Consider the following 27,265-nt stretch of genomic DNA (forward strand, 5'->3'; position numbering starts at 1 on the left):
GCTATTTACACACAGACACTATTGGCAGCATTTGTTGGCAACCAAAATATTAGGGCTCGTCCGGGATTTGAACCCGGGACCTCTCGCACCCGAAGCGAGAATCATACCCCTAGACCAACGAGCCACGTGTTCATGGAAAACAGAACTACACAATTTAATGGATCGACTACACTTATTGTACTATATAGTTCCGTAACGGATTGACTGTAATTTATAGCACTAGACACTTATTAATCATATTAATATCAAAAGTTGGTTGTATTACATCAGGTGCACGGCCGAGGAGTTGAATTTACCTAGATGCAGAGCCCCATCTGACCAAAGGCTATTTTATACAATACAAAGAGCCGACACTTTGGACGTACAGCGTGCTGAGGTCACAGATTGGAGGCGGAGTTACCGCCTTCCATCAGGAAATCATTGAGTGTAGCTGTATGCTGTGTGCACCGCTAGGTCAGTTTACTATGTAAACAAAAGTAGTTAGGCGTACTCAAACTAGCTAACGGTAGCTACTAACGTGTGCTAACCACGTTAGAAACTTTAGGTGTGCTTACTGTACTTCAAGTTTGACTTTGCCACAATGTTGATGTAACGTTAGGTACCTAATTTCAAGTCACGCAACTCAGCTGTTGTCGTCGCAGTTTGGTGCCACAGAGGTTGCTATGTTTGCTAACTTGAAGTTTTAAGTTCACTACAAGGCTTGCAAAACCGCTGACAGCATCACTTCAACCATATGGAGCCTTCGTTGGGGTCTCTGCAGAATCCTGACCTGAGGTAACGTGACGTAAACTGTGGCTAAAGCCAGTGACACGCGTTAGCTGGTTACAGTGATGGCGACCTCTTGATTATGTGGTATTTTAACGGATCTAGCCAACATAACAATGATTTTTTTTTATATATTTGGTGTCTGTATTCCAGCTCTGTCCTGTCATCATGTGAGCCAGAGCTTCAGGAGCTGATGAGACAGATTGACATCATGATCAACCATCAGAAGAGGGAATGGGAGGCTGAGATTCAGGCCATGGAGCTTAGGCTGAAAAGTGGGGAAGAGGAGCTGTTTACTTCCAGGAATCTCATTGAACGGAGGGACCTGGAGGTGCAGTAGCAGTTGCATGTTCTTCAGTAATAGCATGAAGAATATAACCTCCTGTTTGCTCACAGAGAGAGATCATTTATCTGTCTTACTGTTGTCTTACTGCATGCCGCTTGTGTTACTAACTTGTGTCGTCATGTTGATGTTTTACCCACATTTTTACATCGTAGATCCGATTGCTCCACAAGCAGCTAGAAGAAGTCCAGCCTGGTCGACCAGAGTTTGTTAACAAGTACGAGCAGCAGCTGCAGAAGGTCCGGGAGGAGGTGAGACACTTGAATACAACGCTCAAACAGCCTGTCATGCAACTGATAAGTCGATTGTGGTATACGTTTTGTAAACATCTTTTCAGTTCCTCAACATGTCTTAACATTGCTAGTTTGCAGATCTGCAGAGTCACACTTTACTTTATTTCTTATGAACCGGTTAAACCTAACGAAATGTCAACAATCTTACTCCACATTACTGAGCATAAGATGTCATTTCATATTGAGCACTGTGAAGTCTAGTGACAAAACTGTATTCTCATCCTATTATATATTTGACAATACAACTTTCAAGGCCTCTGACTAAAACTTGAATTTGAGAATCCTTTCTCACAAACAGTTTTTTTCCTGCAGTTAGAGAAATTAAAGAGAAGTTATCTCAAGCTTCAGCGCAAACAGCTCAAAGAGACGAGTGAAGGAGCAAATAGGAAAGAGGCAGACCGCTCAGAGGTGACCCTACTCAATGAAAAGATTGAGGTACCACATAAGTCCTTTCATTACCCTTTACTGCCATCTACTGGTTATGTGGAGTATAACCCTCCCTGTCTCTCCCCTGCAGGACTATCACCAGTGCTCTGTAGAATGGGAGCAGCAGCGCATCCAGCACCAAAAACAACTGACAACGCTGGAGGCCCAAAATAAGAGCCTGACGGATGAGCTCACACACATGAAAGTAAAAGCAAATTCATAACCATAACATGTAAATTCTGTCAAGTTTACTGTTGAAGCAAATGCAAACAGATGACCTTCTCACGTGTTCTCCGTCATTCCTGTTCCAGGCCCAGTGGGCGTTGTGGCAAAAGGAGAGGGAGCACAGGGGCTGCTGTTCAGAGGTGCAGCATGTGCGTACGCAGCTGGAGAAGGCTCAGGGCAGCATGCACTCACAGGAGCTCGAACTGGAACGCCTCCGACCGCTCGAGACGTGGCTGGGACAGTACCACAGAGAGCAGCAGGTAAGCACAACGGGAGGAACAAATGCAGGCAGTGGCAGAGTCAAGCTTGATGTCAGTCACCGATATCAAACCTGTTTAAAAACAATCTGGATCTGATGACTTCAAATGTATGATTTCATGTGACAACTGTCAACACCAACTGACTCAGACTGGATCAGACTTGGTCCCATCAGTCGCCACGCCCCAAAATCAGATTCATGATCAGCTCAACGGTCATTGTCTGTGTCCCCTCTTGAAGGTGATCAGGGTGGGCCCAGAGGCCTGTAATGTTCGTGGCCCACCCTACCATCCCTGATTACAAAGAGAGAGGGAGAGCTGAGTAACTCAGTGACACGCTTGGAGCAGTAGTCTGCTGTTTATTAAGAGCTGCTACTGAAGTCAAACTATATAGTTTGAATATATTTCTTTGTTATAAGGTTTCTCTTAGTCCAGTTTACATTTGGGTATAATTTATAGCAGCAGAAGTTGGCGACAGACCCACAGTATGATATCAGCACAGAGGTGACTGAGACACAAGAGTGGGGCCTCAAAGCTGCACAATAGCTCAATAATTTATTAATGAGCTATTATTAATTAGTTATTTTTATATTATTTCTGAAACACTGACCAGGGTCAGCATGTTGGACAGTGATCGTGACCAGCCTTGTGCATAATGTCCTAAAGATCCACCTGTGTAGTAGTCGACGATGGACTGTAGGCTGATCACAACTCCGAGATGGATTGGTATTTTTTCATGATACAATTATCAAGAGTCCCTCGATAAGCATCAAACTTTCCTGAAATACTACTATTGGTGTTAAGACATAGCCAAATTACTTTACACCGCTATCCCCTTGGAATTTAACAAAACTTTACTGTACTGTGAACTGTATACAGCGACTTGTGCAGGATTTCTTTTTTTTTTTTTCACTTTCAGAGTTTATGATGTGTGTCTATAAGACTCCCTGCAGTTAAATCACTTTGTAGTGGAATGGCATAATGTGTAGAAGAATGTCACTCACAAAAGCTAACATTGATCTTGTTTCACCATAGATTGGTGCTGCAGTGTAGTAGTTACAAATATAACTCCACTGCTGTCTCACAGGTCCTTTCAGAGGAAAGGGAGGAACTCCACTCCACGCTGGACTCCCAGGATGCATCTGTGCGGAGAGCCAGTCTGGAACGCCAAAGGCTTCGTAACGAAGCTGCCAGACTCAGCCAAGCACTGCAAGCTAAAGATCAAGTCATTCGGTGGGTACATACTGTGTTTTCAGTCAGGGTGTAGTACAGCAGCAACACACGAGAGGGCAGTCTATACTTACACTGTAGGTACAGTAGTGTCAGTACGATAGCTTCAATGATCGTGTGCCGTATGAAACGAGTTATTAGAGAAGTCAATAAAGAGCCGTTGTTGTTTCCTCAGCTCTCTGGAGGACTGCCTGGCAGCTCAGGGCTGTGCTGGTGTGGAAACCCTCAGTCGAGATCTGGAGAGTACTGCATCCAGGCTCCGCTGCGCGGAAGCACGTGAGGCTCACCTCAAGGCCGAGCTGGCGTGTCACAAAGACAGGTGAATGCTGGCCTTTGTTAGGCGCCTGCATCACATGCGGTTGACACTTCTGTGTGTCTTTCTTCTATTGCGATATCAACATGTGTTTCCTTTTCACGTTTTTGTTGATTTGCTCAGACCGGAGGAGAGCCGACAGACAGCCGAGGCACAACGCGACTCCGCTGTTGCCGACATGAAAAAGGTCAGAAATCTTCTCTAACTTGCGTACATCGTTGTGTGTAAAGCATACCCAACTAACGCCCGCTTTGTCACTTCTCTGGATTCCTCCCACAGATCAGAGAAGAGCTCCAGAGGGCCCGGCAGACCCACAACGGCGAGGTGGAGGGAATGAGGAAGGAGGTGTCGAAGCTGACCGCTGAGCTGCACCAACGCGACGCCGCCATCACCGCACTGAAGGGCTCCTCATCCAGCATCAGGCAGCAGCTCCGTGGCGAGGCGGAGCGAGCGGAGCAGAAGGCGGCCGAGCTCAAAGTAAGCAAATAAACAGGCGTAGCCCCGTGACGTCATAATGTTTATGGAAATCTGGCTCACAGCGAACACGAGACTCTTTCAGACAGAGGGACAGAATGTTTAACGTAAGCTTTTTGTCGTTCGGACATACTGTAGGTGTGCGTTCGGCTTTATGCAGACGTAAAGGTAGAAGGAGCCTTGGTGACTTGTCCACAAGATGGGAGTTCCTGAAAATAGACCTGTATTATCTTATTAACTCCTTTTCCTCAAAGGGTTGAGGAGAACGGCATCATGTATCTGTACAGGGGTTCAGTCAAATATGTTGGATTTCATCTTCCCCGACTTCCTCAGATGACTCAGGCACAGCTGGAGACCGTCCACACAGAGAACCACCATCTGAAGGGTCTGCTGCAGAGGCTGGAGTCTCAGTCACCAAAGGTTTGTCAGCTTTGACAGTAGTCTCAATTTTACAGACAGGCAGCAGACAAGGTTGAGTTTGGCTTCGGTGTTTGTTACTTAATCTGTCTCCTCTCACTGTGTGCCCTTTTAACTCTCTCCTCAGAGGGGAGATTCCTCGCTTGCATCCCTGAAGGAGAGCTATGTGTCGTCTCTGAGCAGCCTGGAACAAGAGAACCGGCAGCTAAGGCAGGCGATTGCAGAGATGCACGCCCGACTCGAGGTCTCCAACCAGACCTGTCAAGACAGATATGAACGAGCCCTGCTCAGCCACGCCACGACTGGTCAACCACAGCCTGCTCAGGACAGGTACCCGGCATAATCACAGTCACACGTGCACAAAAGAAAACAAGAAATTGAACACTTATGCAACTTCTCGCTGTATTTGTAGCAATGAAGATACACAACATGGCAAACACAGGGAGGAGACGCAGAGAGAGTCCAGAGACAACATCATGTCCTCTCCCTCTCCAGTGGTGAGGCTCGTCACTACTAATAATAATCCACAGTTGCAGAGAAGGTACGGTTAAGAATCCTACAGCTGTGTGTTTGTCTTCCGTCTCAGGAGTCTCCGTCAGTGTCACCGGCGGACGGCATGGTCTCTCGTTTCCTGGATAAAGAGAGCTTTCTGGCCAAGGATCTGGTCCAGAGACTGGACACCCACATCCAGGGTATGATGGACAGCAGCATCAGGATAGTGTCCAAGTACCTGCCAAGTGGCTCGGGGCCCGAGTCTGCCCAGGCTTCAGAGAAGAATGGTTAGTGATGGAGCAAGATGGAATGAATCTGAAAGAAAACGTGCCTTGAACAGCAGTGTGGAAGACTGCGCTCTTGTACGTGGCGGAGAATGACATTTGACCTCAATTGACTGAATTTAGAGACGTCTTTTCTTATTTCTACAGTTAACCCTTCACTAAGCCCCGCCCCCTCTGTTACTCTGTCAAGCTGTCAGAGCTACCATGGACTGTCACTAACTGCACTCCCTGAAGAAATATCTAATTTTAGGAAAAAAGAAAGCTAAAGCTACAGATCACAGTGTAAAAGTTAACCCCTACATCACCTGCAGACAGAGAATGACATTAAGGATCAACACTGGTCCTGTAAAGCTGGGTAGGTCTTTTTTCAGCGTAGCATAGAGGTCCAACCGCTAGTTAATGATGTGCTAACTGCTATTGTTAGCTCCACAGGGTTTGTTTTTTTTACTTAGAAATGTAACATTTTAAAAACGCACATCTCCTTCCAACTTCTCTGGTTAACAAGTATCACTTTGACACAACGTTTAACCGTGACTCGCTCCAAATAAACAACACCAGCCTGAAAATGAATACAATCTGAAACGATTGCCTGAGAGTCTATGTAGCAGAGACAGTTAGTTGTGAGAGCTGGCCGATGCTATGCTATGACTGACCAAACTGCGTTCGAGGGCGGGACTTGGCGAAGGGTCAATTAAGTTCAGAATGGCAACGCAGAGCTTTAAGTTCACCTAAGAGCTTCATATGAACTGTCAAAAGGAGCAATTGTGATTGAAACATTCCAGGCTGTCCGGGGCTTTGGGCTACGGCCTCACACAACCTGGCCCATGCCGTCCCCACTGTGAAGGCGCTGTTGCATGAGGTAACACACATGACCTAGTATTAGCTGATTAGCTCAGACTTTTTTTCTTGTTCCGTTTATCATGCATTTCTTTAATCAGTGTTTCTCACTAGGGGAACGTTGATGTCCCGTCGTGTCAAGTGTATCCAAAGGTTGACTGATTTAAATCACCTCATGTCTTATTCAGCATGTCCTGTGCTTCCATAAGATGCAACAAAATCTGTGTTTGTAATCCAAAAAAGAGAACAGAAAGAGGAACAAACTAGACCACCATTGTACAGCACAGTGAATCTGTTAAAACAGTGTAATTGTAGGCTGGTAATGTTTTGCTTTGCTTTTCGCTGCCATTGTTTTTCATCAATTAATCTGCCAATATTTTTTGTGGATGAATTCATTATTTGTTTGGTTTATAAAGCATCAGAAAATAGTTCAGTTGATATTCAGTATACTATAAGGAGAAGCTGAAAATCCTTCTTTACCTGTTATTTGACGGTGTAATGACTGAGACTGGAAAAGGGGGAAGAGAGATCGGCATGACGTAGAACAAAGGTCCCAATGCTTGAATCAAACCCGGGACATTGTGGTAACGTGGCCTGCGCTGTGGGGAGGCTGTGATGTTGTTGCACACCTGTCTGCCACAGCTGGATTTTATTATACAACTATGGAGGAAATATGCCTCAGCTTTGCTTTCCACCGACTGAAACGAGCTTCAGGGATTTTTGACCGCTCGTATTTATGTGACCTCACATAACTGCTTGCTGAATTCCACCTGGATTACTTGTTGTGGAGGCTCCTTTCCACTCTTCCCCGTAGGACGCTGCACATTCCAGTTCATCAACTTGCCTGGAGCGTTAATACAACTTCCATACAACATCCAGAGAAAAGAATGTTGCTGTGAGCCAAAGGAGCGCCCGTCCTCCCTGCACGCCTGTCTGTCATAACCGTGAAAATACCACATATGTACATGTCTGTCCAGACGTCCTGGACAGCAGGGAGGGAGACGAGGCAGCGTTATGCTGTAGCTCTCCTCATTTTCCCCAGTTACTTGTCTCTCAAACCCCCCCAACACCACCACTGCCCGCCCTGCAGAGGCCCCCTGGCTAGTCAAGTGCAGGAATGCGTGCACCATGCCAATGCTGTCATGAACCTTCCCCTGCGGCCCGCTTTGTCCTCATCATTAGAAAAGCTGATGGAATGTTAATATCAACCATGTGGGGCGCTCCACCTCACAAACACTGAAAGGCCACAGAGGGAATAGCTCTATTTTACTGCTTCCCTAACGAAGGACACGCTGATAGAATGGAAATAAAGTGGGGGAGGGAAACAAATCTGAAGAAATATGTTTTTCATTCTTTTGCCTGTCAAAGTTTTATGACGATGAATACAGACGTTCTGCTCAGCTGTCTCTGGGTCCAGTGAGTGACTTCTCACTTTGGTATTTGGTAGCCTGTGTTGCTAGCGCTGTAAGCCCCAACAAACAGCACGGAGGAATTTGCCATTCCTCTGGCTCTCTCTGGAGGGAGGTGAAGAAGGTTTTTATACGTGGAGATTCTTCGGAGGGGCCTCCTCAAAGGGAGGAGGAGTGAGGCAGATTCAGGCCCAGGGAGAGTTCGGACTGCGTTATTTACATAGTGATTTACAGGAAGAATTTGCTTAAGGCTACAAGATGATTGAGGAGTTGCTAAATTGAATAGTTTAATGAGTGGAATTGCGCGCGTGATTTTGAAGGGGCATTCCAGCAATTTAGTATTGCACTTCCGTAACCTTGAAGGACTCGCCGGAGACATAATATCCAAAAGGAAATCGTTAAAAGGTGAAGCTGCCGAGGCCGAGATATTCGGACGAGTCTCAAGTACTGATTAAGCCCCCAAACCACTCAATCCTACATTTCCCATAAAGCAACTCATCAGCATTTTTATACCTTAACTCTTCCAAGACAAGATTAGACTGATAACATCATCAAAGACCACTTTCACCATGTGGCCTTCTTTAGCAGCCGCTCAGTTAGAGTTAGAGTTACTTGGTTAAGTAAGGTAGTGAGTGAGTCTGCGGAGCAAAACTCCGTCCACTGAGGAACACAAGACATGTGGCTGAAAGCTTCAGAAAACCCAAGTAAGTGGACTCTTCCAAAAGATTTTCTTGTTGAATTTTTAAAAATAATTTCACGGGGGAAAAAAATGCATCTTCTCCCTCTACCTCACTGAAAAATCCTTGAAAATGTATGAATATGCATATGTTTTTGATTTCAGAAGTTTGAACTGCTCCATTCTCAGTGTACGTGCCCTGGAGGCTTCAAGTTTCCACATCACGCTTGTGTAAGTTGCATAGTGGACTGCCATCGGCTCCCTAACTACTCGTGCTTGTCTCACAATCAGGTTTGTATGTACACGTCTTTAACTCATATTTAAACAGAAAAACCCAGCTCAGTGTTGCCAACTCTTTTCCAAAGAAAGTAACTATAGCACTAGCTCCAAACGTTGCAGGTAGCAAGAAAGCCAAGTCTTCATTCGGGCCGGATGAAATGATTGGACGAGCGTTGTACAGGCCTCTTTAGCCACAGATACCGGATTATTAACTTTTAGTCGGAGCATTTATATTATTGATTGCTGTCAGGATGTAAAGAGAATTTCAACAAATATAACAAACGTTTTTTGAGATTGCCGACCCCAGCTTGAAGGTGAACACAGAGACACTTTACCACTTCAGCAGATGAATGTGAAAACAGCCTTCTAGTGTCAAACTCTGCATGCACATCATTCTGTACGGTACGAGTCAAACATCCAAGTAAAGCATCAAGAAGCAAAACCCCTTTTTGTCAGAGGAGGGCAGGTAAAGTTTAGCACGCAAATGTATTCAATGCCAATGAATAACGCCAAAAATTGCCCCAATAACTTCTTCCAATTTGTTTTTTAGGGGTGTGTGTGTGTGTGTGTGTGTGGGGGGGGGGGTTTATCTGCTGCCCGTTTGCTCTACCGCAAACGGGCAGCAGAGGGGGCAATGTAAATCCTCTGTTGTCACATTGTGGCCAATGGTTATGAACCTGCCAAGTCAGATACTCCTCAAACAGCCAGCGATACAGAGGCTGGTGTCTGTGTTCACAGATACTTTCCGTGCTCCCGTCATAAAACAGGAATGCCTCTACGGTCCAACACCAAGTGCCTCGTGTCACACACCATCTGAGGTTACGTGAAGCCAGATGAACAAATATGTGGGTTTTGTCAAACTTGGTGCACACTGCATGGGGAAACTTGGTCCACGTTATCAACACGTTTTTGAGGTATTTGTTTGAGGAACGTCCCTTATCTGTGAGATCACAACCTGTCATGGGAGTAAAGAAGGAAGAATGAAGATGGACTGTTTGTGCAGAGGGCTCACAGGCGATGCAGCTTGGCGGGGATTTCCTGAAGCGGAGATTAATGAGCATGGGATGGAAAGAATACCTCTGATTGATAACCGATTAAAACCATTCTTTCCGTGAAAAGTGTCTCTTCAGTACGATTCGTGCGTGATGGACTTCTCCGCTCACAGCTTGTTGCACCGCTAAATGTCTCCTTCTAAATTGCTGAACATCCTTCACAAGATAAGACGACTATTCCCAGGATTGTTTCACCCCGCGTGCATTCTTTTGTTGCACATTCCATGGTGGGTGGGGGGCCCTTCAGAGACACATGCCCCTCGTGCTTCGCGTACGTCCGTGTCCCACTTCCAGCTCCAGGCCGGGTCCCATATACTTGACGGGAGCGTGTCATTGTTCTCCAGTCAGGGTGGGGTTGGGGGAGCGGGTGCAGACTGTGGTCGGCCGTTCGCTGCAGGACACTTGAAATGCTGCAGAGACGTTCTTATCGGCCCGCTCGGAGCCGCGGGGAGCTGTGCCAGAGAGGAAAGGACTCGCTCCTCTGACACACAATGAGTGTGCATGCCCTCTAGTGCACCACTTAACGCTACGTGTTTGTTTGCACACCGTGCAAAGGTGGTCTTTTCCTAAAGTAAAAGTCGGACTACCATAACTTAGATGTGTTCTTTTTCAACAGACATTCTCAACACGCATTCAGTTCCAGAAACTTTCAACCAAATCTCTTGGGCTTCCTCGGCTCGTGGAGTTTGCTCAGTTGTTACGGTGATGATGTCACACGATGCTTCACCTCCCTGTCTCCATCCTCTACCTCACTGACAAGATGTTGACAAATAGAAATAAATAAAACACTACTAGAATACTAGTTTAGCTCAAGTCAGCTTTACTTACAGAACACATTTAGTGTGTGTATAGAGAAGCTAAATATACATGGAGGTCACTAGAATATAAAACGGGTAATTGTGGAGTGTGATGCTGGGGCTGCTGCTGGTTGATGAGGCCTGTAGCTTATAGCAGCAGATGGCTAGCTGAGGCTGCTGGCTTGTCACCAAAAGTTGCAGGTGGGGCTCGCTGCTGAATGGTGACAGCTGCATTTTAAAGAGCGCTGAAAGCTGAAGGCAGAGACTGATGGCGGAGGCCGGACTACAAGAATGAAGGCAAAGACTCACTGACGAAGGCTGTGGCCGAACGCTGGTAAAGTCAAAAAGTATATTATTTAATGTATCCGTCATCCATTTATCTTTTTTCTGTTTGAAACACAGCGAGAGCTGGAGGTGGAAGCTGAGGCTGGCCGCCCAAGGCAGTACGCAGCAGCTGGTAATACAGCTGGTTGTCAATGGCTGTAAGTGGAGTCTGGTGAAGGCTTGAGGCTGGTTAAAGGCCACAGAGGACAGCTGACCTAATGGAACCTGCGTACAGAGACTGGAAACCAAGTCAGATGTTGCTGGCTGGAAATAAGTCTGTACAGTACTTCAGCAAGTCCTTCCAACACAGAGTGGTACATTTTCTGGTACTCCCCGGAGTCACCATGGATCTTCAGAGGTGCTCCTGGACATTAGGGCTCAGGACTGGGGATGAACTCGGGAGGGGGGGGGGGGACCCGGGAATGACTCCCTGTATCTGCAGAGAGACAGCAGCACATGGTCGCTGATGCAGAGTGGTCAGATTGTGGGTCTGAATAGTGTCTTAGATAGTTGATTTGGTAAACAGAAATAGTGAATACTGAAGAAGTGAAGGATGTGGGACGCAGGTCTAGTTTTGATAAAAGCGAGTGTTTATCTGGTTTGTGCAGACCTCAATCCTGCTGATACTCCTCCTACAGTAGTAATGGGCCTCTATGTGAAGGAACTATTTTCTCTTCAATATTGACTTTTTCTTTGTTGAGCCTACAGGCCGACTGAACGAACCCTTTCAATCTATGGCTGTTGTTCCCTTTAATATCACCTCAGAAAAAGATTGTGTCACATTTAAGCTAACTATCTGCTGGAAATAACACAATGACTGAGAGCGAATGTCATATATGAGCAATATGTGGTAATTATGTTGGAGACTATCCCGTTCAGCAGTACTTCTGTTGCTTTTTTGCGCATTTTTGCTGTAATCTAATTACTCTCATGCATAAATTAAAAGAAGGCGATACAGTCAAAGGTTGTCTAGCTATTTGATATTACAACATGATAAACGCACCTTACTGTCATGTGCTGTGAATCTGTATTTTTATATATTTGTTATATACAATGTTTTATAATGTTATGCATGTATTAATTAAGGCTGGTACTCATAATTATTTCCTGATGAGAAATATTAAAGTCATTTCAGAGAAAAAGTGTAAGTACCGAGCCTTTGTCTAGCACTTTGTCTAAAAAGTCTGTTTGTATTGTTAATCACTGAAGTATCATTTTTAATTGTTTTATAAAGTAAATAATGTAGAATATAGGCTACTTGATTATAAAATCTGTTTTAATGTGTTTCCTTCTTTGCTTCCATGGAATCAGTTTTATTTTTGAATAAAATATATACAGCAATAAATTAACACACTGATGTGCTTCTTTTAGTCTGAAATGGGAAGCCAATGCTGAAGTTCCTTTAACCTGCATTCTCTCTACTGACCATCAGGGGGCGACTCCTCTGGTTGTATAGAAGTCTATGAGAAAATGACTCTACTTCTCTCTTTATTTATTACCTCAGTAAACATTGTAAACATGAGTTTATGGTCTCAATCTCTAGTTTCAAGTCTTCTTCAATACAGCATGATGTTCATTTAGTAAATTATGGTCCATTTAGAGCCAAATAGACCATAAAGCAGGGGATGCTTTAGGGCGGGGCTACTGTGATTGACGGGTGCTGTCCAGTCTCGGGGGAGTTCGTGTTTTCGTCTTACAACTTTAACCCTTTCACTGTGTGTTTGCACTTCATGAAAGTTAATTGTAACTGTTTTAATCACCTAAAGTGTCCTAGTCAGCTTTGGGTTGTACTTAGCTCCTCCCTCTCGTCTCACTTCAGGTTGCAAAAAACAAGATGACGACGGCCAAAATGCAGAACTCGAGGCACAAACGGATGATGTCATAGTGACTAGGTCTTCTTCTTATACAGTCTATGCCAACAATGTATTAAACAAAGAGAAGGTTAATGCAAGTGACTCAGACTGCCACACAGAAAATGCACCTGTGTTTAAAGAATTCACATTAGGTATACAGTACCGTAAAATCGAATTAGTTAACCTTACTTAAAAAAAGCATGCAAACCGATTGCCTTGAAAAAAGCAAGTAAAGGTACTCGTTTCAAGCAAGTTGTTGTACTAACAAATGTTTTTTTAGTGTAGTACACTTACACTTGAGTTTAAGTAACTAAAAAAAATGAGTGAAGAGTACTTGAAACTTTACTTAAGATAAACTGTTGACTGAGTAAAGCCTCCTCAGAATTACTGTTTCAAACAACTAAATAGTTTCAAGTGATACTTTGTGTGTATTCCAAGCAACACATTTATTTAAGTCGGGCTAACTAATGTGACATTTCCTTAAAATTTCTCAGTTGTATTTACTTGAACACTGAGGTCATTTACTTGGTAAAACCATGCAAACCGATTGCCTTAAAACAACCAAGTTCATGTTACTCGTCTAACTTAAGTGCGTCAAACATCCTTTAAACAATAATGAAAAACAGGTTCCATTATCTCTTCAAACAATCACATTTACAGTTACACATAATAAATCAAGGTAGTGACAGTTCAAAGTTCTAGTATATGATTTTTTTATTTTAACATTAGGATTTGATTCAGATAAAAACATTTAGTAAAATGTACAATTTGATCATCAAATAGACATGTACTGGAGGTTTTATATTTCACAGAGGAACAACTTCTTCACAATAGCAATTTAAAAGACCAAATGCTCAGCTATGTTACAGTAGTATTGTGAACAATGTGAACGAATGCCAAACGTCAACACCTTTATACAGTAATTTACGTTCTAACTTAACAGGATATTTTTAAGAGTTTGCAGTTTGTCCTGTGCCAAGCATCACTCTTTAAATGAAATTGAAAGTGTTTTTCATGGCTTTAGTCCAAGTGTAAAGAAAATGAAAACCCAAACAAGAGGCAAAGTGCTTGAGGTAGGTTCAGGAGATCATCCATTACAATACCTTCCTCAACAATGATGGAAGTAGACACTGGGTCAAGGTGGAGTTGATTTGGAGAGAGGGACATCTTCACTGATGTTCGTCAGCACCCCAACAGATACTTGTACCCAGGCATCATCCCTGTCAGAATCCTGTGTAAGACCAAACGGAAACAACATTACAACAAGGAAATATAAATTGTCACTGTGTCATATGTCCTGTCTATGCTGCCTTCCACATAAAGTTTTCCACACACACGTTGTATCCACATTAGTGAGACTAAAACAGTTTTGACCAGTTTACAGATGTCCAGTAAAGAAGATGAAAGAAATGAAGTTGAATTGTAACAATTTTTTGGGGGGCATTTCTGCATTATTCGACAGTAACAGTAGAGAGACAGAAAAGGCAGGGATGAGAGAGGCGATGACATGCAGCGAAGGCCTCCATCCAAATCAACCTCCGGCCACTGTGGTTGGGACTCAGCCTTGCTGTGATACGTCTCTGCATTTGAATCTCAGACCTTCTTTATGCTTTTATGCCTCCACGCTGGCATCAGCCTTGGCTGGAGGCATTATGTTTTTGGGTTGTCCGTCATTATTATTATCTCAGGATCAACTTGAGGGAATTTCTTCAAATTTGGAACAAAGGTCCACTTGGACTCAAGGTCGAAATTTGGTGGTCAAAGATCACAGGTCACCGTGACCTCGCAAAACACGTTTCTGGCAATAACTCAAGAATTCATTTGCTAATTATGACAATTTCACATAAATGTCTAGGATAAGATGCAACTATGAGAACTTACAAAGCAGGTGTGGTAGAAGTGACTGGTCATCACCAAGTAGAACAGGGAGGCCTCTGAGTACGAGGGTGCACATTGCTGTCACATGGTTTCTAGAAGTGGATAATTAACAAAAAAAGTTCAAGATTATGCAACATTTAAATCTGAAAGTACAAATATGTTTGTCAATGTGACAATGAAACAAGTGTCACCAGAATGTTTGTTTGACAGTACGGACTCACCCGTGAATCAATTTGCTGCACAAACTCAGCAGATGTCTCTCCAACACTTCCTTTCTTGGACTTGAAGATTGTGACAAAGTGCAGTGTGTAGCGGTCCACAGCATCAAAAAAGTCATTCTGCGGGTTTGTGGTGTCTCCAGTTAAACTCTGCAAACACCTAGAACACACATACAGTGACTAAATCGGCTTGGACCAATGTGGACATTTTTGAAAACCATTCTGCAAACAAAAACATCGTCACAACTGTTGACATCACTGCAATTGCCAAATTGAATCAATAGCATACTGCTATTTAGTATTTAGTCACCAGGCGGAGTGACAAAGTATTGATTGAAAATTGATTTTGATTAAATTTCTGCTACAGCTAGCTAGTCTATTAATTCTAATAAAATTGTAGCATTGTTAACGCTTTGTCAATTTGATGACCAAGTAAAGTTAACTAATTAAATGTATGTCTGGACAACTATTGCATTTTACAGTGGGTGTTATTTGGTATATGACCTTGACACGGCAAACCCAGGTAAAGTGGCATGGTGTGGTCACCCGGAGAATAATAGCAGGATCCAAACCAGCGTTTTTAATTTTCATGCTGGGGCAGCCCTTTTTGTTTACAATATGATCGCAGATTGTACCTTTAATTAGATAGGATGAAGTTTAAATTGTCATACAGCCCTTGAGCCAGAGCTTTGTCAGACCTGACTAAAATTAATTCTTGGAAAAATGGAGCGTCGTCTTGTTGACATTCAGCCCAGTCAGAACAGGAATTCTTTGATGCGCTTTCTGTGTGTGCGCGCTTTGATGTCGGGGTTTCTGTTATGTAAAAACGATTTAGAACATTCCTTGTTCATTCATGGCTAATGAGGGCGTCCATTTGAATTGTTTTGTGTAATTAGTTTTCAGATTCCCCTAAAACCACCAACATCCTCGGCTAGCCTCATTTCTCTCTCTCTCTCTCTCTCTCTCTCTCTCTCTCTCTCTCTCTCTCTCTCACTCTGTGTCTTACGCAATGACATGCACAAGTTTGATCGACCATTGTGCAGCGTTTTGTGCTCCAGCTGTGACATGATATTCTATGATATTAAATAAACTAAACATTGCTCAGATGCTCTTGACCAGTGGTGGACAATTATTTTTCCAAAGGGGACACATGAGAAACGGGGACTGTTGTGGAGGGCCGGACCAATAGACTGAACTCAATCCTGCTCAACATTATTCCACCTCTTTATAAAAAGCAGTAAATTGTATGGTTTTGATAAGATGTGAGTGGTAAGAGTAAATGTTATGATCAGTGGTGGAATATAACTATTTTATTTGCTTAAGTATTGTATTTTGTACAAATTTATGGTACTTTACTTGAGTGTTTCCATTTCATTCAACTTTGTACTTCCACTCCACTACATCTCAGAGGGAAATATTGCACTTTTTACTCCACTACATTTGTCTGGTAGCTTTAGCTACTAGTTACTTAGCACAATATAATTTTTCAAAGCCTTCCTAACTACACAAACTGAACAACAGTGTATAAAGGAGTTCAAATAAGTACACTGCCAATATCAAAAAAAGCTTTTGCCTCATGTTGAAATCCTGCAGCTTTGGTGCCAAGAGCTGCTATTTTACTGTGATGGAATAACGTTGATGGAGAAAAGTTGTACTTTTGCGAAAGAGTGTCAAAAAGAATACACATGCGGAGAAAGTACCCTCTTCATCCGTCTATGAAGAATATCTATGTTTTCATACTAACCAAACACGGTGACAAGGAATCAGATACTGGATAGTGGATGGTGTAAAACTGTCCTCAGAGGGAGCCTCGTCACGCTTCATTACCTTCCGGCAGCTGTTGTCACTTGACAGTGAGGTGGGGGGGAGATAACGACAGTGTTATCAAGATTATTCTCACTCAGAAATGGATGTCTTTATCTGTCCATTTCCAGAACACCCACCTCCTCCCAGTTCCCTCTGTATGCGAGAAGGTGAAATCATCACACTGTACCCAACCCTATATCGCTCACCTATCCTCTTATCTAACGTCTCTTACTTCACCGTTCCTCAGTTGAAACTTCACATTTACTGACATTCAACAAAGCGGTGGGACAGCACCTTGAAGCTGCATGTTTGCAATGCCACTGCCTTATCTGGGATCTCCAAAAGCCAATTTAAATGCCTGCTCAGTCAAACTGAAACACTACTGACTCTTTAATGGCTTCCCCCTTCTTTCAAGCTTGAGTCAACTTTGCTGCTCCTGTGTGTTTAAGTCTTTAATTACGCAGGCCATAAAATTGTCAGAGAAGTTGGAGATCACAGAGAAAATCGTCGTCGCCTGTGGTGATCACTCTGCGGTGCCTCATAAATAACCGGGCTCTCGTGGCTGCTCGTTCGGCAAATCTGGAAGACACTTTTAGTCAGATATTTTAAATACACATTTGCAGTATAAGATAATGTAATGCCTCTGTCACACATTGTGGATTTGACTTATTGAGAAGAAGTGACGCCGCTTTAAATCATGCAAAGCGAGGCCAAGGATGTGTGGCGTCCAATCATTACAAAAACAGGATTTGAGTTGTGATTGTTGGAGGTGTTTAAAGTTAACTGTACGCTATTTAATTGAATGATTTATTTATGATGGCGTGTGCTTTGCTGTCTGCATATCAGAAAAGGGTTTCAAGTGATCACCTATTTATTCATTCATACAAGTTTTTTTGATCAAATGCAGAAGAACTGAAAATGTAAAGAAAGATGTAACGGAATACATTTAGCTCTCATGCCTGTGCTTGCTTTTTAAGCTAAATTCAATGTACTTCTCATTAAGCTGGTCACTGGTTCAGACACTCACTTGATGAATGGGACTGCTGGACCTGTAGATGTCATCAGGCATGTAAAGGCCACCTGCCCATACACTATCAGAGGTCCGCAGGTCTCGTCCCGCACTTTTAACGCACTCACCCCGAGCTGCACATGTTGCATTACTGAGGGTGAATTCGTATGCAATTGGCAGTGCTTCCTGTCCTCTATCTGCTGGGGCCAGGGTGGGATTTCCTCATTCCTGACGTCTGACCCCTCCACTCTCCTTTGGCCCTTTAACTGCAGTCTACCATCTGGAGATAGAGGTTATCACAGCGAGGCTGTGGCCTCCGCATGTTTGTTCAGTTAGACCTGTATTTACCAAAGCTCTCTGCTGACATAGTGCTTTTCAACAAGTATGAACAGGTTTCCCTTTTTATTTAGAAATCTACATGTAGATGTCCCTGTTAACAGTTTTGGCCGAGAGTTCTCAGCTACAAAATAAAAGCATTTCAAAGAGAAGGACACCAAACACATGAATTGTTCAGAATTGAGGACTGTGGATTTCACCATTATACTTTCAGACTTATTAAGTTGTTAGTTGATAGTGTTCATCTAAATAATGGGATACAAAAAATCGGATGGCACATTCAAATGTCAGTCAAGCAGAAAGGTGTTTTTATTTTATGGAAAATCCTTTTTTCTGTTTAATCAAGAACAGAAGAAGTTTTAATAGTCAAGACATTTTATTTGTATATATATATTAATTATGGTTTCATGTATAGATAAATCATTCTGTTTTATAGCAGTGGCCCAAATCAGAGGGGTCACAATATAATTAAAGCGGCTATAGTCATAATTCTAACATTATCAATAACTCACATGACTACACCGCCGCTACTCCGTCAAACTGTCAGAGCTACGTTACCATGGAGCCCACACTGTGACTAACTGCACTTCCTGAATAAATATTATATATTTTGGGGAAAAATAAAAACCGATTTTCAGAGAGAAGCAGACTGAAGGGTCTACAATATATTGAAGGATAAATCCAGGATGTCAGACTGATTCAGCAGCGAAAACAGGTCAGAACTATAAAGATAGTGGCTAGCGTAGCATAGAAGTGCTAATGCTAGGTAATGATATGCTAACGTCTTCTGCTAATGTTAGCTCCACAGGTTTTTACGGAGAAAAGTAACAATAACATTCGAATATCTCTTTCCAACCTCTCCAGGTAACGAGTATCACTATTACACATCCTTTAATCATGACTAGCTATAAATCAAAAAACAGCCTGCAAATTAGGAAAATCTGAAAGATTGCATGAGAGTCTGTGGATCGGAGATGCGGTTAGTTGTCAGACTAACAGCTATGATTGGCCAGTCTACGATCGAGGGTCAATTATCCACTTCAGCTATACAGAGCTTTATTGTTTTGGTTTGCAGCCTGCAACTTTATGGTTTTGGTTCACTGTCAGTGCTCTCATAGCGTTGTTTTCAGCCATAGCAGGCAGCTGTTTTTCGTCAAAGAAGGTAAAGCAAAATGGCCCTGCACTTCCTGCCCAGCACCAGATGTCAGACAGACAAAGTTTGTGTCTAACTGGTTGACATATTGGAGAATTGAGCAGAGAAAGTTATTTCTCTCTGTAGTTGGTGGAGACCAAAACATAGTTCAAAGGGGAGTATTGTATTTACTTTCCTCAGGTGGACACAAACAAGTGCTAATGTTTCTTCCTGTATGTGCTGGATGTAAATATAGATTTGCCATATCAACTTAAAAGGTGATGATAAAGGAATGTTGTTTTCACACCTTGTTTCTGTGGCCACCAACCGGCCAAACAAATCTATGATTGCAGGCTTCAAAAAATAGAAAGATATTGCTAAATTCAGAGGAGTCACAAGCCAAAAAGGTTCAGAACCACTGTTTTTAGTCACGCTGGTGTAGGAATAATCATTGCAACTGTTCCAGGTTCAGTAGCTTTAACATTGCATTTAATATGTCAGTAATATGCAATGCAACATATTGTAAACTTGATATATAAAGTTTTGGATTCATATATTTATAACATATTTAATGTTGTTAAATGTGGACAAAAGAACAATAACTATACGCACTGGTGTGTTAAGTAAAAATAAACACTCTGTTGGCGTCCAACAGTCTGTTGCAGTCGATCGTGAATCAAGTTTGGAATATATGCTCTGTGTTCACGTCTGTCCGGAAACACTTTCTCCAAACACCGCAGTGAAAATGGCAGAAATCGGCCCCAGAAATCCAAAGAAACATCCGTAATTTTAGAAAGGAATGTCACATTCCTTTGCAGCTGAGTGAGCCCAGTCTTCCAGAGTGCCTCCTATCAGGAAGTGCTGCACAATGGGAGCAAATTGCCAGAAACACAAAGTCAGACATTTGGGACAGAGGTGGGGGCAGACAGAGGAAACTGTGTCAGGCGCTGCTTTCAGACAATAACCTCTGCTACAACACTGAGATTCAACAATAAATATAGCCACGGTCAAACTACATAATCAGATGTGTATAGATCCAAACAGATGTTCACTTCAAGTGTTGCATTACTCCTCTTGTGTTGAAGACCATGCGTTATCCAAATGAAAACAAACAGGTATCTGCACAAATATTGGTTAATAGGTCTATTAATACATGGATTAACACTATGTATGGAATTATACTTGTGGCACAATTCAGGTGGTGATGGAATATTTTAAGCATAATGATTGGAGAATTTATTACAATGCAATTTGAGAAAACAAAAGTCTATTCTGGACTGAATAATTGAGTAAGACTGAGTTATTATTGTGTGCTTATATACATAGTAGACAGCATGCAAATACATTTATTGAGCCCAGAATAGATTTTGCTCAAATTTAATTCAATTATTACTGTTACAAAATATTTTTCAGTGTTCAAAATTGCCAATTGCTGCTAATATCATTCCATACACGCAACTAAATTATAAGTTATTAATGTTTTCATATTTCAGTAATCTTTATAACTTTGTTGTGTCATATTTTTGAGTTAAGTAGTTCTCTAGTGAAAACAATTTACAGAATGCAAACTTTTAAATCCCCACTCATATATTTGATTATACACATAATTTATTTGGCCAAACAATACTGGTTGAACCATTAAATGTTAATATTTGCATTTCACATTAAGATTTAAGAATAATCCAAGTGACCCTCCGCTTAGTCCCCAACCTTGAACTCAGACTGGCCCATCATAGCTCCAGGGTCCGACAACGAAAGGCTCTGCTCCACAGTCTCTCATACAATCGTTTCAGATTTTCTTCATTTTCAGGCTGGTTTTGTGGATTTGGAGGTAGTCATCGTTAAACGTGTTACCTGGAGAGGTTGGAAGGAGAAATACCTTTCTAAGAGCTAACATTAGCAGAGTATGTTAGCACATTATTAACCTGCGTCAGCACTTCTATGCTAGCATGCTGCTTTGCTTTTTAATGATTATAACAGTGTATAAAGACCTAATGGCTTTATAGGAACAGTGTTGTTCCTTAACTTCATTGTCTTCTATCTCCAGGTGATGTGGTGGTTCACTTTTATACTGTGATCTGTAGGCTTCAGCATATATCTTTATCTTTTTAACCTGTTTTCACTGCTAAATCAGTTTGATGACTGGATATATCCTTCAAATACTTATTGTAGACCCTTTTGTCTACTTCTCTCTGAAATCTCTTTTTTGTTTTTTACAAAAATTAGAAAACATTAATTCTGGAAGAGCAGTTAGTGACAGTGTGGGCTCAAATTGTTTTTAAATATGTCCCACCTGTTTGAACATAATTCATCATGCTTATCAACTGCTCTGTAAACTGATACATTACATTACAGTCATTTAGCAGACGCTTTTATCCAAAGCGACTTACAATAAGTGTATTCAACATCGGTTTTCGAGAGAACTACTAGTCACCAGAAGTCATAAGTGCATCTCCTCTCTTCAAACAAGCATCTAAGAGCATAAACCAGAGCCAACGTACAGTGCAGAAACAAACGAATGTAATAAGTTTAAACTAATAAGAAAACAATAAGTGCAATAAACTAGTATGAATACAATAGATGCTAAGTAAATGCTAAGTGTAAGGCTCAGGGTAGGCCTTTTTGAAGAGGTGAGTTTTCAGCCTGCGCCGAAAGATGATACATACATCTTACATTATTTTCTTATCTTTGGTCGTCCTTTGTCGTAATTGTCAATACCCTCCCCTTCACTCTCTCCCCTTTATAATGGACATCCCAGTGTGTAACCCTTGCCTGCAGGTCCACCACCTGCTCCCTGTCTGACACAGGGCCGTTTTACAGAGGCATCCATCTCAGCTGAGTGGCTGATGAGCAGATTGGGGACTCTCCACTCAGCGTGGCCCTAGGAGACTTCTTTATCTGGCCTGGAAGCAATGGCTTTGCCCTGGCCATCTGCTTCAACTGGGACTGCACCAGGCCTGCATTTGATGGGGAGGGGGCAGGCGAGCATGGGTGTAACCTGAGATTCATTGTTCAGACTTGTTGTCGCTGTCATTTTGGATCCACAAATGATATGTGTGTGTCTGTGGATTAAAATGGCAAGTTTCTTTTTTTGGCACGAGCAACGGCGGCTGGCCCGTTAAACAGTCCGCACACTCGTTCACAGCTGCAAGTGAGCTGCAGCTGATGTGACGTTAAATGGTTCTTCCACCTGCTCCGAACATAATGGCTTTAAGAATGTCAACCAAATGGGAAGATTACTTGAATAGGTCCACTCAGTGAGGAAAACAGGTGGTAGATGTAGTTTTTACAGAATGTAACTACGTATCTGAAGTCTCCATCTTTGTATTTTTGAACGGTTGACTGTATGCTTGGTCTGCATAATGTTTTTGTATACACTGCATTCTTGTGGCAGATGTCCATGTGGTGGGGGGCTGACAGGTGCATCTGCCTCTGAGCTAGAGGGCAGGAGATAGTCTGCACTGTGCTTTGTTCCCACAAAGCATCTGCGCCTCAGGCTGAAGTCCCGAGATAGTCAACTAAATACCAGCCTTTGCTGTAAAAGAATAACCTCTTTTATTTTGAAGGTTATTCTTCATTGGCAGTGACATCTATACGGATAAATCCAACAAAAAAAGGTTTCCCGGCCTTCCTTGATTTGAACTCTGTTTATGCCACTTCTTGTGACCTAAACGTTCATTAAGATCAGCTATTTTTCAATTAACATTAGGCAGCATTCAAACACAACTCAAGCATTCAGAAGAATGCCTTTGTTATCTGTGGACACACGGTCTGTGTTGTGAGCCAAACACAAGTTGCTTGTTTCCCTGAAACGGCTAAATTGAGCTTAACACCTTGCAAAGGTTTCTGCAACAGTGACACTAAGGAATGTTTGGCCATCAGCTGCTCTGAGTGTTTACGCTGCTCTCATTTCATATTGGTGTCTTTGGTTTCATTACAGCAGTGATAAGTCTTATCAAGTGATTGTTTTTGGAGTTTAGAAAGCTTGTGAATCTTACTTTGGCTTGTAGCTTTTAGGTCATTTATTATTAAAACAGAATTCGCCATTTTGCCCTTAAAAAGCAATTCTCAATCCAGTTGTATCAGTATAACACATGCAGCTTTTTATCTCCTAAACTCTCTCAAAAACGTCACAACAAAAGCCCATAATAGTTAATGTGAATTATATTAGCACCACCTCAACTGAGCAAGTCTTTGTTCATTGTGTGGACTTGAAGCACTATAGGCTCGAAAGCCACCATTGTTTTTGATGCAGCACAATAGACAATCCTTACCTGCTGCCTTTGAAGGTGACCGACAAGACACTTCAATTCATTCATCATTCAAGAGCTGACAATACAAGGAGCCATTTAATAGGCAGCCTTAACGTTTTCAACACCTGGGAATTGTTCATTCTCGAGATTACATTAGACCCGCTTTTGTCGATCTTCTACATATTTGCCTTTCTTTGAGGTGACTCAGCATGAGATGAAGTCATCAAATCAAAATCACGGATTGAATTTGTTTCTAAATTGGCTTGTTTCAGTGTCTTTTCAACAGAAAGGTAATGTGGAGATGTGACATGTGGTTACATGCGTGTCAGGGTGGCTGTTAGCAGAGCATCTTAGACAGATTTGTTTAGGGAAATGAGACGGCAGGATGTTGGTGTAGCTGTAGAGATAACTATCACCGCGGCAGTTGCTCTCTGACCCCTGGCTAAAGCAAATGGCCAGCAGCCTGTGGGCAACTCTGTACATGTCAGCACTGGACTCATTAGATAGATCAGTGCACTTTATTTTAAAGTGCTTTCATGTTTTTTAATTTATTAACTATTTTACACCAGTTATGGAAACCAATTCATAAGAGAGGTTATAGTTGTTCGTACATACATAGTACACACTTCAAAAGTCCTTATAGCCACAAATAGGACATTAAACTAAATATACAAATAAGTGGATGTAGTCATAGCCAAATAACATGGCTCTATCTTATTCAAATCCTAATTTTTAATTAATATGTAGGTTTGAATCCCAAACTGTCACTACTTTACAGTGTAAGACAATAATGTATGGACTGGAATCAAACTCCACAGAGTTCAGGGAATCACATCCATGTTAAATGCAGCTGAATTGAGCTGAAGTGGAACAGAGTATAGGACCATGAAGTGATGAGCCCACGGGACAATCATGAAAATATATGCTGTCCTTGTCTTATCTGCAAAACAGCATCGCCCGCAGGCGTAGTCCGGTTTATAGTTCCTTGCTGGTTCACTGGGAATTCTTTACTATCTCGTGTGTCACAAGGCGAGAGGGACCGTTTCTTGTTCAGATTTTAGATTTTATGACCTATAGAAATGTTCTCTGCTGACTGTTTTTAAAACTTTGGCAAAAGAAGATCACAAATCAACATACATCATAATGAAGTAGGTCTGCCTCTGTATATTTAAATTGCTTTATTTCCATAAGTTATTCGCAGCTATTGTCCACGAAGAAAAGTTGTGCTTATGATTTAGGACAGCAGTGTTATTCATTAGAGAACCCCCCCCCCCCCCCCCATTAAAAAGAAACCGTGAGTGGCTGCTGGTTGCCCTCCTGTCGTCCCCAGTAAAACAGCAGACTGGAGGCTCGGTCAGACCCCATGGACATGGTAATGTCAGGAATGCGCCCATTTCCTCCTTTGCAGGAAAACAAAAGGAGCTGCTGGAGCGCCTAGCTTGTCCCACCTCACATAACAAGGCTGCCGCTCCCAGATCACAGTCTGCATTGTGTTAAGCCAGTCAGCCTAGGCCACGCCATTAACAGGTCCCAATGGCTGATCTTAAATGTCACCCCTGTTGGCAAATGGGTTTTCAAAACTCTGAGGAGAAAAGTCTTACAGGATGTCTTTTTGATAAAGCTGAAATGTGCCAAATATGGAGACAAATATGGTGTAAAATGTGCTGTTTGAGTCTTCAGTTAGATCTTTGACTTTCTTCCCATGGTGCGTCCCCTGAGAATCTTTCACCTGTGTCAAACAGCTCTCAGCAGAGAGATAAGCACAAGATGGGAAACACAACATTATATATTCGTAACATTTGCTTTTCCCTCTCAGGAGAACATGCTAAAGTTCTGATGCTAACGCTAATCCACAGGAATAGAGTAGGACGGAAGAATGGACATTGAACTGTTTTCCCGGCCAAGGTATAACATAAAACCACTGTAAAAACACAACTTGTTGCACGGATGAATAAATAAGATACAGCGTGTAATTGGTGAGCTTTAGAGCGGCCGGTACAGGGACTCATTTCATCTTTGGGCGAAGCACTTTCCAGTCTTTGTGCTAAGCTAACTGTCTGTTGGCATATTTGACATACAGATACAAAAAGGCATCCTCATTGAACTTTCAGCAAGAAAAGCGAATGAGCTTATTTTCCAAAAATATCAAACTAATCCTTCAGCAAGCTGCAGCGCCGTAGGCAACGTTATAAAGTCCTCGTGAAATGGTACATAGTGCAACAGCACAATGTGAGGCTTTCTCGCTTATCTTATCAGCCCTGATGAGTTGTGAAATGGCAAAACCTGTAGATTCTTATCAGTTGTTGAGGCAATCCGCATTCTTTAGCAACTGTTGGGCTTCAACTGCCATGCAAATCTGCAGGTGGACATCTGCCTGTGAGCGTTTAAGATAAAGCAACCTGCAGGTTTTTCATGCTGACAGACAAGAGGAGACTTGTTTACACCCAACAGCCTGCGCCACCATTAGGATGATCCTTTTCACGGCCGCAATCAATGACACGACTATCCAATGCTAGCACCCAACCCCCCAACGGCCAGCTGATCCCAGGGTCTCTCCATCCACATACGTGTGTGTGTGTGTGTGAGCGTGAATGAGGCGTATAGCTGGTGCTAGTGGTGGAGGGGTGGAACGGCAGATGGCAGGGGCTGCCCCCGTCATGTCTGCTTTTTGGGGGAGAACAATGCATCTCTCAGAGCTCTTATTAAAGGAGGGGAAGGGGATTTCGGTCCACGGACAGCTGGCAGGCAGCGTGCCTCGCACCCACCCCTCTCCCTCCATGTCCACACACAGACACACACTCTGCAATTAACTGCCACGGGCCACGGCTTAAATATTTACCAGGCACATGCAAACAAAAGGCTGCTCAAAGAAATAATGATTAATCCACGTCTCGATTATGCGATAGCACTGTTCTTTTTTAAATTACTGCCTCATGAGACCTCTTATACCAAGTCTAGTTTCTGTCATGTTCAGCAGGTAAAATCCACAATGAAACACAGTTCAACTTTAATTAACACACATTATAATGAGGTCTCAGTTCAATATCACATTTATCATTTTTAGTGGCGCTTATCAGTCAATTATCCCATGTCCCATGCCATCCCAGTCAATCCACAGAATATTAATCGCCAACAATTTTGAAAACCGAGTGATCATTTAGGACATTTATCGAAAGATGTTAAACATTCCCTGTTTTCAGCTCGTCAAATGGGAGAATTTGCTGTTTTTTCAGTTTAAACGAAAATGACTTTCTGGGTTTACGAACTGAAAACAGAAGAGTTTGCATACATCCGCTGGGGCTTCTGGGAAGTTGAGATTAGGTATTTTTTTCACAATTTTCTAAAATTCCTTAGACTAAAAGATATATTAAGATATATTATATATAATATATATATATATATTAATCGACAATAAAAATAATTGTAATGGGAGATTGAGACTTTGTATGGGTTTTGTCAGAGTGTTCTTTTTGAAATGTTAGCAAAACATCTGACCGAAATCACATGTACTAGACCTATAGTGTTGGAACACAGACATCCTTATAAACCACCATCCTTGCTGTATCCCAGCGTATTTCAACGCACACTTTATGATTTGAATCTTTTAAATCTTTTTTGTGTATCTCCTGCAGTCTCACCGTAACATGTTGCTCCTCGAGCTGTGACTTTAAACGTTGGAGCAGCAGGGACTTCAAATTCTTACAAAACGACAACAACGAGCTCTTTTACATGATACAAGCAGCCAGCTGAGACAGTATACGCTGCTGCTCTGAATCCAATTTTTTCGCTTCGTCCCTCCCCCTCTCCTCTCATCTCCTCCCCCTCTCCTCTCATCTCCTCCCCCTCTCCTCTCATCTCCTCCCCCTCTCCTCTCATCTCCTCCCCCT

At 42.4% G+C, this 27,265-nt stretch overlaps 1 protein-coding gene, 1 long non-coding RNA gene and 1 other non-coding gene across 8 annotated transcripts; 1 reads left to right on the forward strand and 2 right to left on the reverse strand.

The window, feature by feature from the left end:
* Positions 1 to 52: 52 nt before the first annotated feature.
* trnap-cgg (transfer RNA proline (anticodon CGG)) lies at positions 53 to 124 on the reverse strand. Its single transcript has one exon. It is a non-coding gene; the product is annotated as a tRNA-Pro (tRNA).
* Positions 125 to 418: 294 nt separating this feature from the next.
* On the forward strand, positions 419 to 12,242 carry cep63 (centrosomal protein 63). Of its 2 annotated transcripts, none has more exons than XM_076079230.1 (15): positions 419 to 774; positions 919 to 1,096; positions 1,264 to 1,359; positions 1,714 to 1,836; positions 1,919 to 2,032; positions 2,139 to 2,312; positions 3,397 to 3,542; positions 3,715 to 3,858; positions 3,976 to 4,039; positions 4,132 to 4,329; positions 4,660 to 4,746; positions 4,871 to 5,073; positions 5,156 to 5,240; positions 5,330 to 5,522; positions 10,972 to 12,242. In XM_076079230.1, the coding sequence occupies exons 1-15, from the start codon at positions 734 to 736 to the stop codon at positions 10,992 to 10,994; spliced, it is 1,869 nt and encodes a 622-aa protein (XP_075935345.1). In that variant the 5' UTR covers positions 419 to 733; the 3' UTR covers positions 10,995 to 12,242. The 2 variants fall into 2 exon arrangements, with proteins under 2 accessions (XP_075935345.1, XP_075935346.1); XM_076079231.1 differs by having other exon boundaries at positions 1,714 to 1,809.
* A 1,193-nt stretch (positions 12,243 to 13,435) lies between these two features.
* On the reverse strand, positions 13,436 to 27,133 carry LOC142935147 (uncharacterized). 5 transcript variants are annotated; one of them, XR_012947780.1, is made up of 6 exons: positions 27,017 to 27,133; positions 20,836 to 20,979; positions 16,587 to 19,986; positions 14,846 to 15,002; positions 14,628 to 14,716; positions 13,436 to 13,977 (listed from the first exon to the last, which is right to left on the reverse strand). It is a non-coding gene; the product is annotated as an uncharacterized LOC142935147 (long non-coding RNA). The 5 variants fall into 5 exon arrangements; XR_012947782.1 differs by having other exon boundaries at positions 16,587 to 17,227; positions 17,676 to 20,979; XR_012947781.1 differs by having other exon boundaries at positions 16,587 to 17,237; positions 17,676 to 20,979.
* Positions 27,134 to 27,265: the final 132 nt, after the last annotated feature.

Source organism: Anarhichas minor, unplaced genomic scaffold (assembly GCF_050575085.1).
Source record: "Anarhichas minor isolate MPS153535 unplaced genomic scaffold, ASM5057508v1 ptg000071l, whole genome shotgun sequence".
Lineage (NCBI taxonomy): Eukaryota > Metazoa > Chordata > Actinopteri > Perciformes > Anarhichadidae > Anarhichas > Anarhichas minor.

Coding starts and splice junctions, on each gene's coding strand:
- cep63 (XM_076079230.1), top strand. CDS start 734: ATGGAGCCTTCGTTGGGGTCTCTGCAGAATCCTGACCTGAG. Junction 1,837..1,918: donor TACTCAATGAAAAGATTGAG/GTACCACATAAG, acceptor TCTCCCCTGCAG/GACTATCACCAGTGCTCTGT. Junction 5,523..10,971: donor CCAGGCTTCAGAGAAGAATG/GTTAGTGATGGA, acceptor TTTGAAACACAG/CGAGAGCTGGAGGTGGAAGC.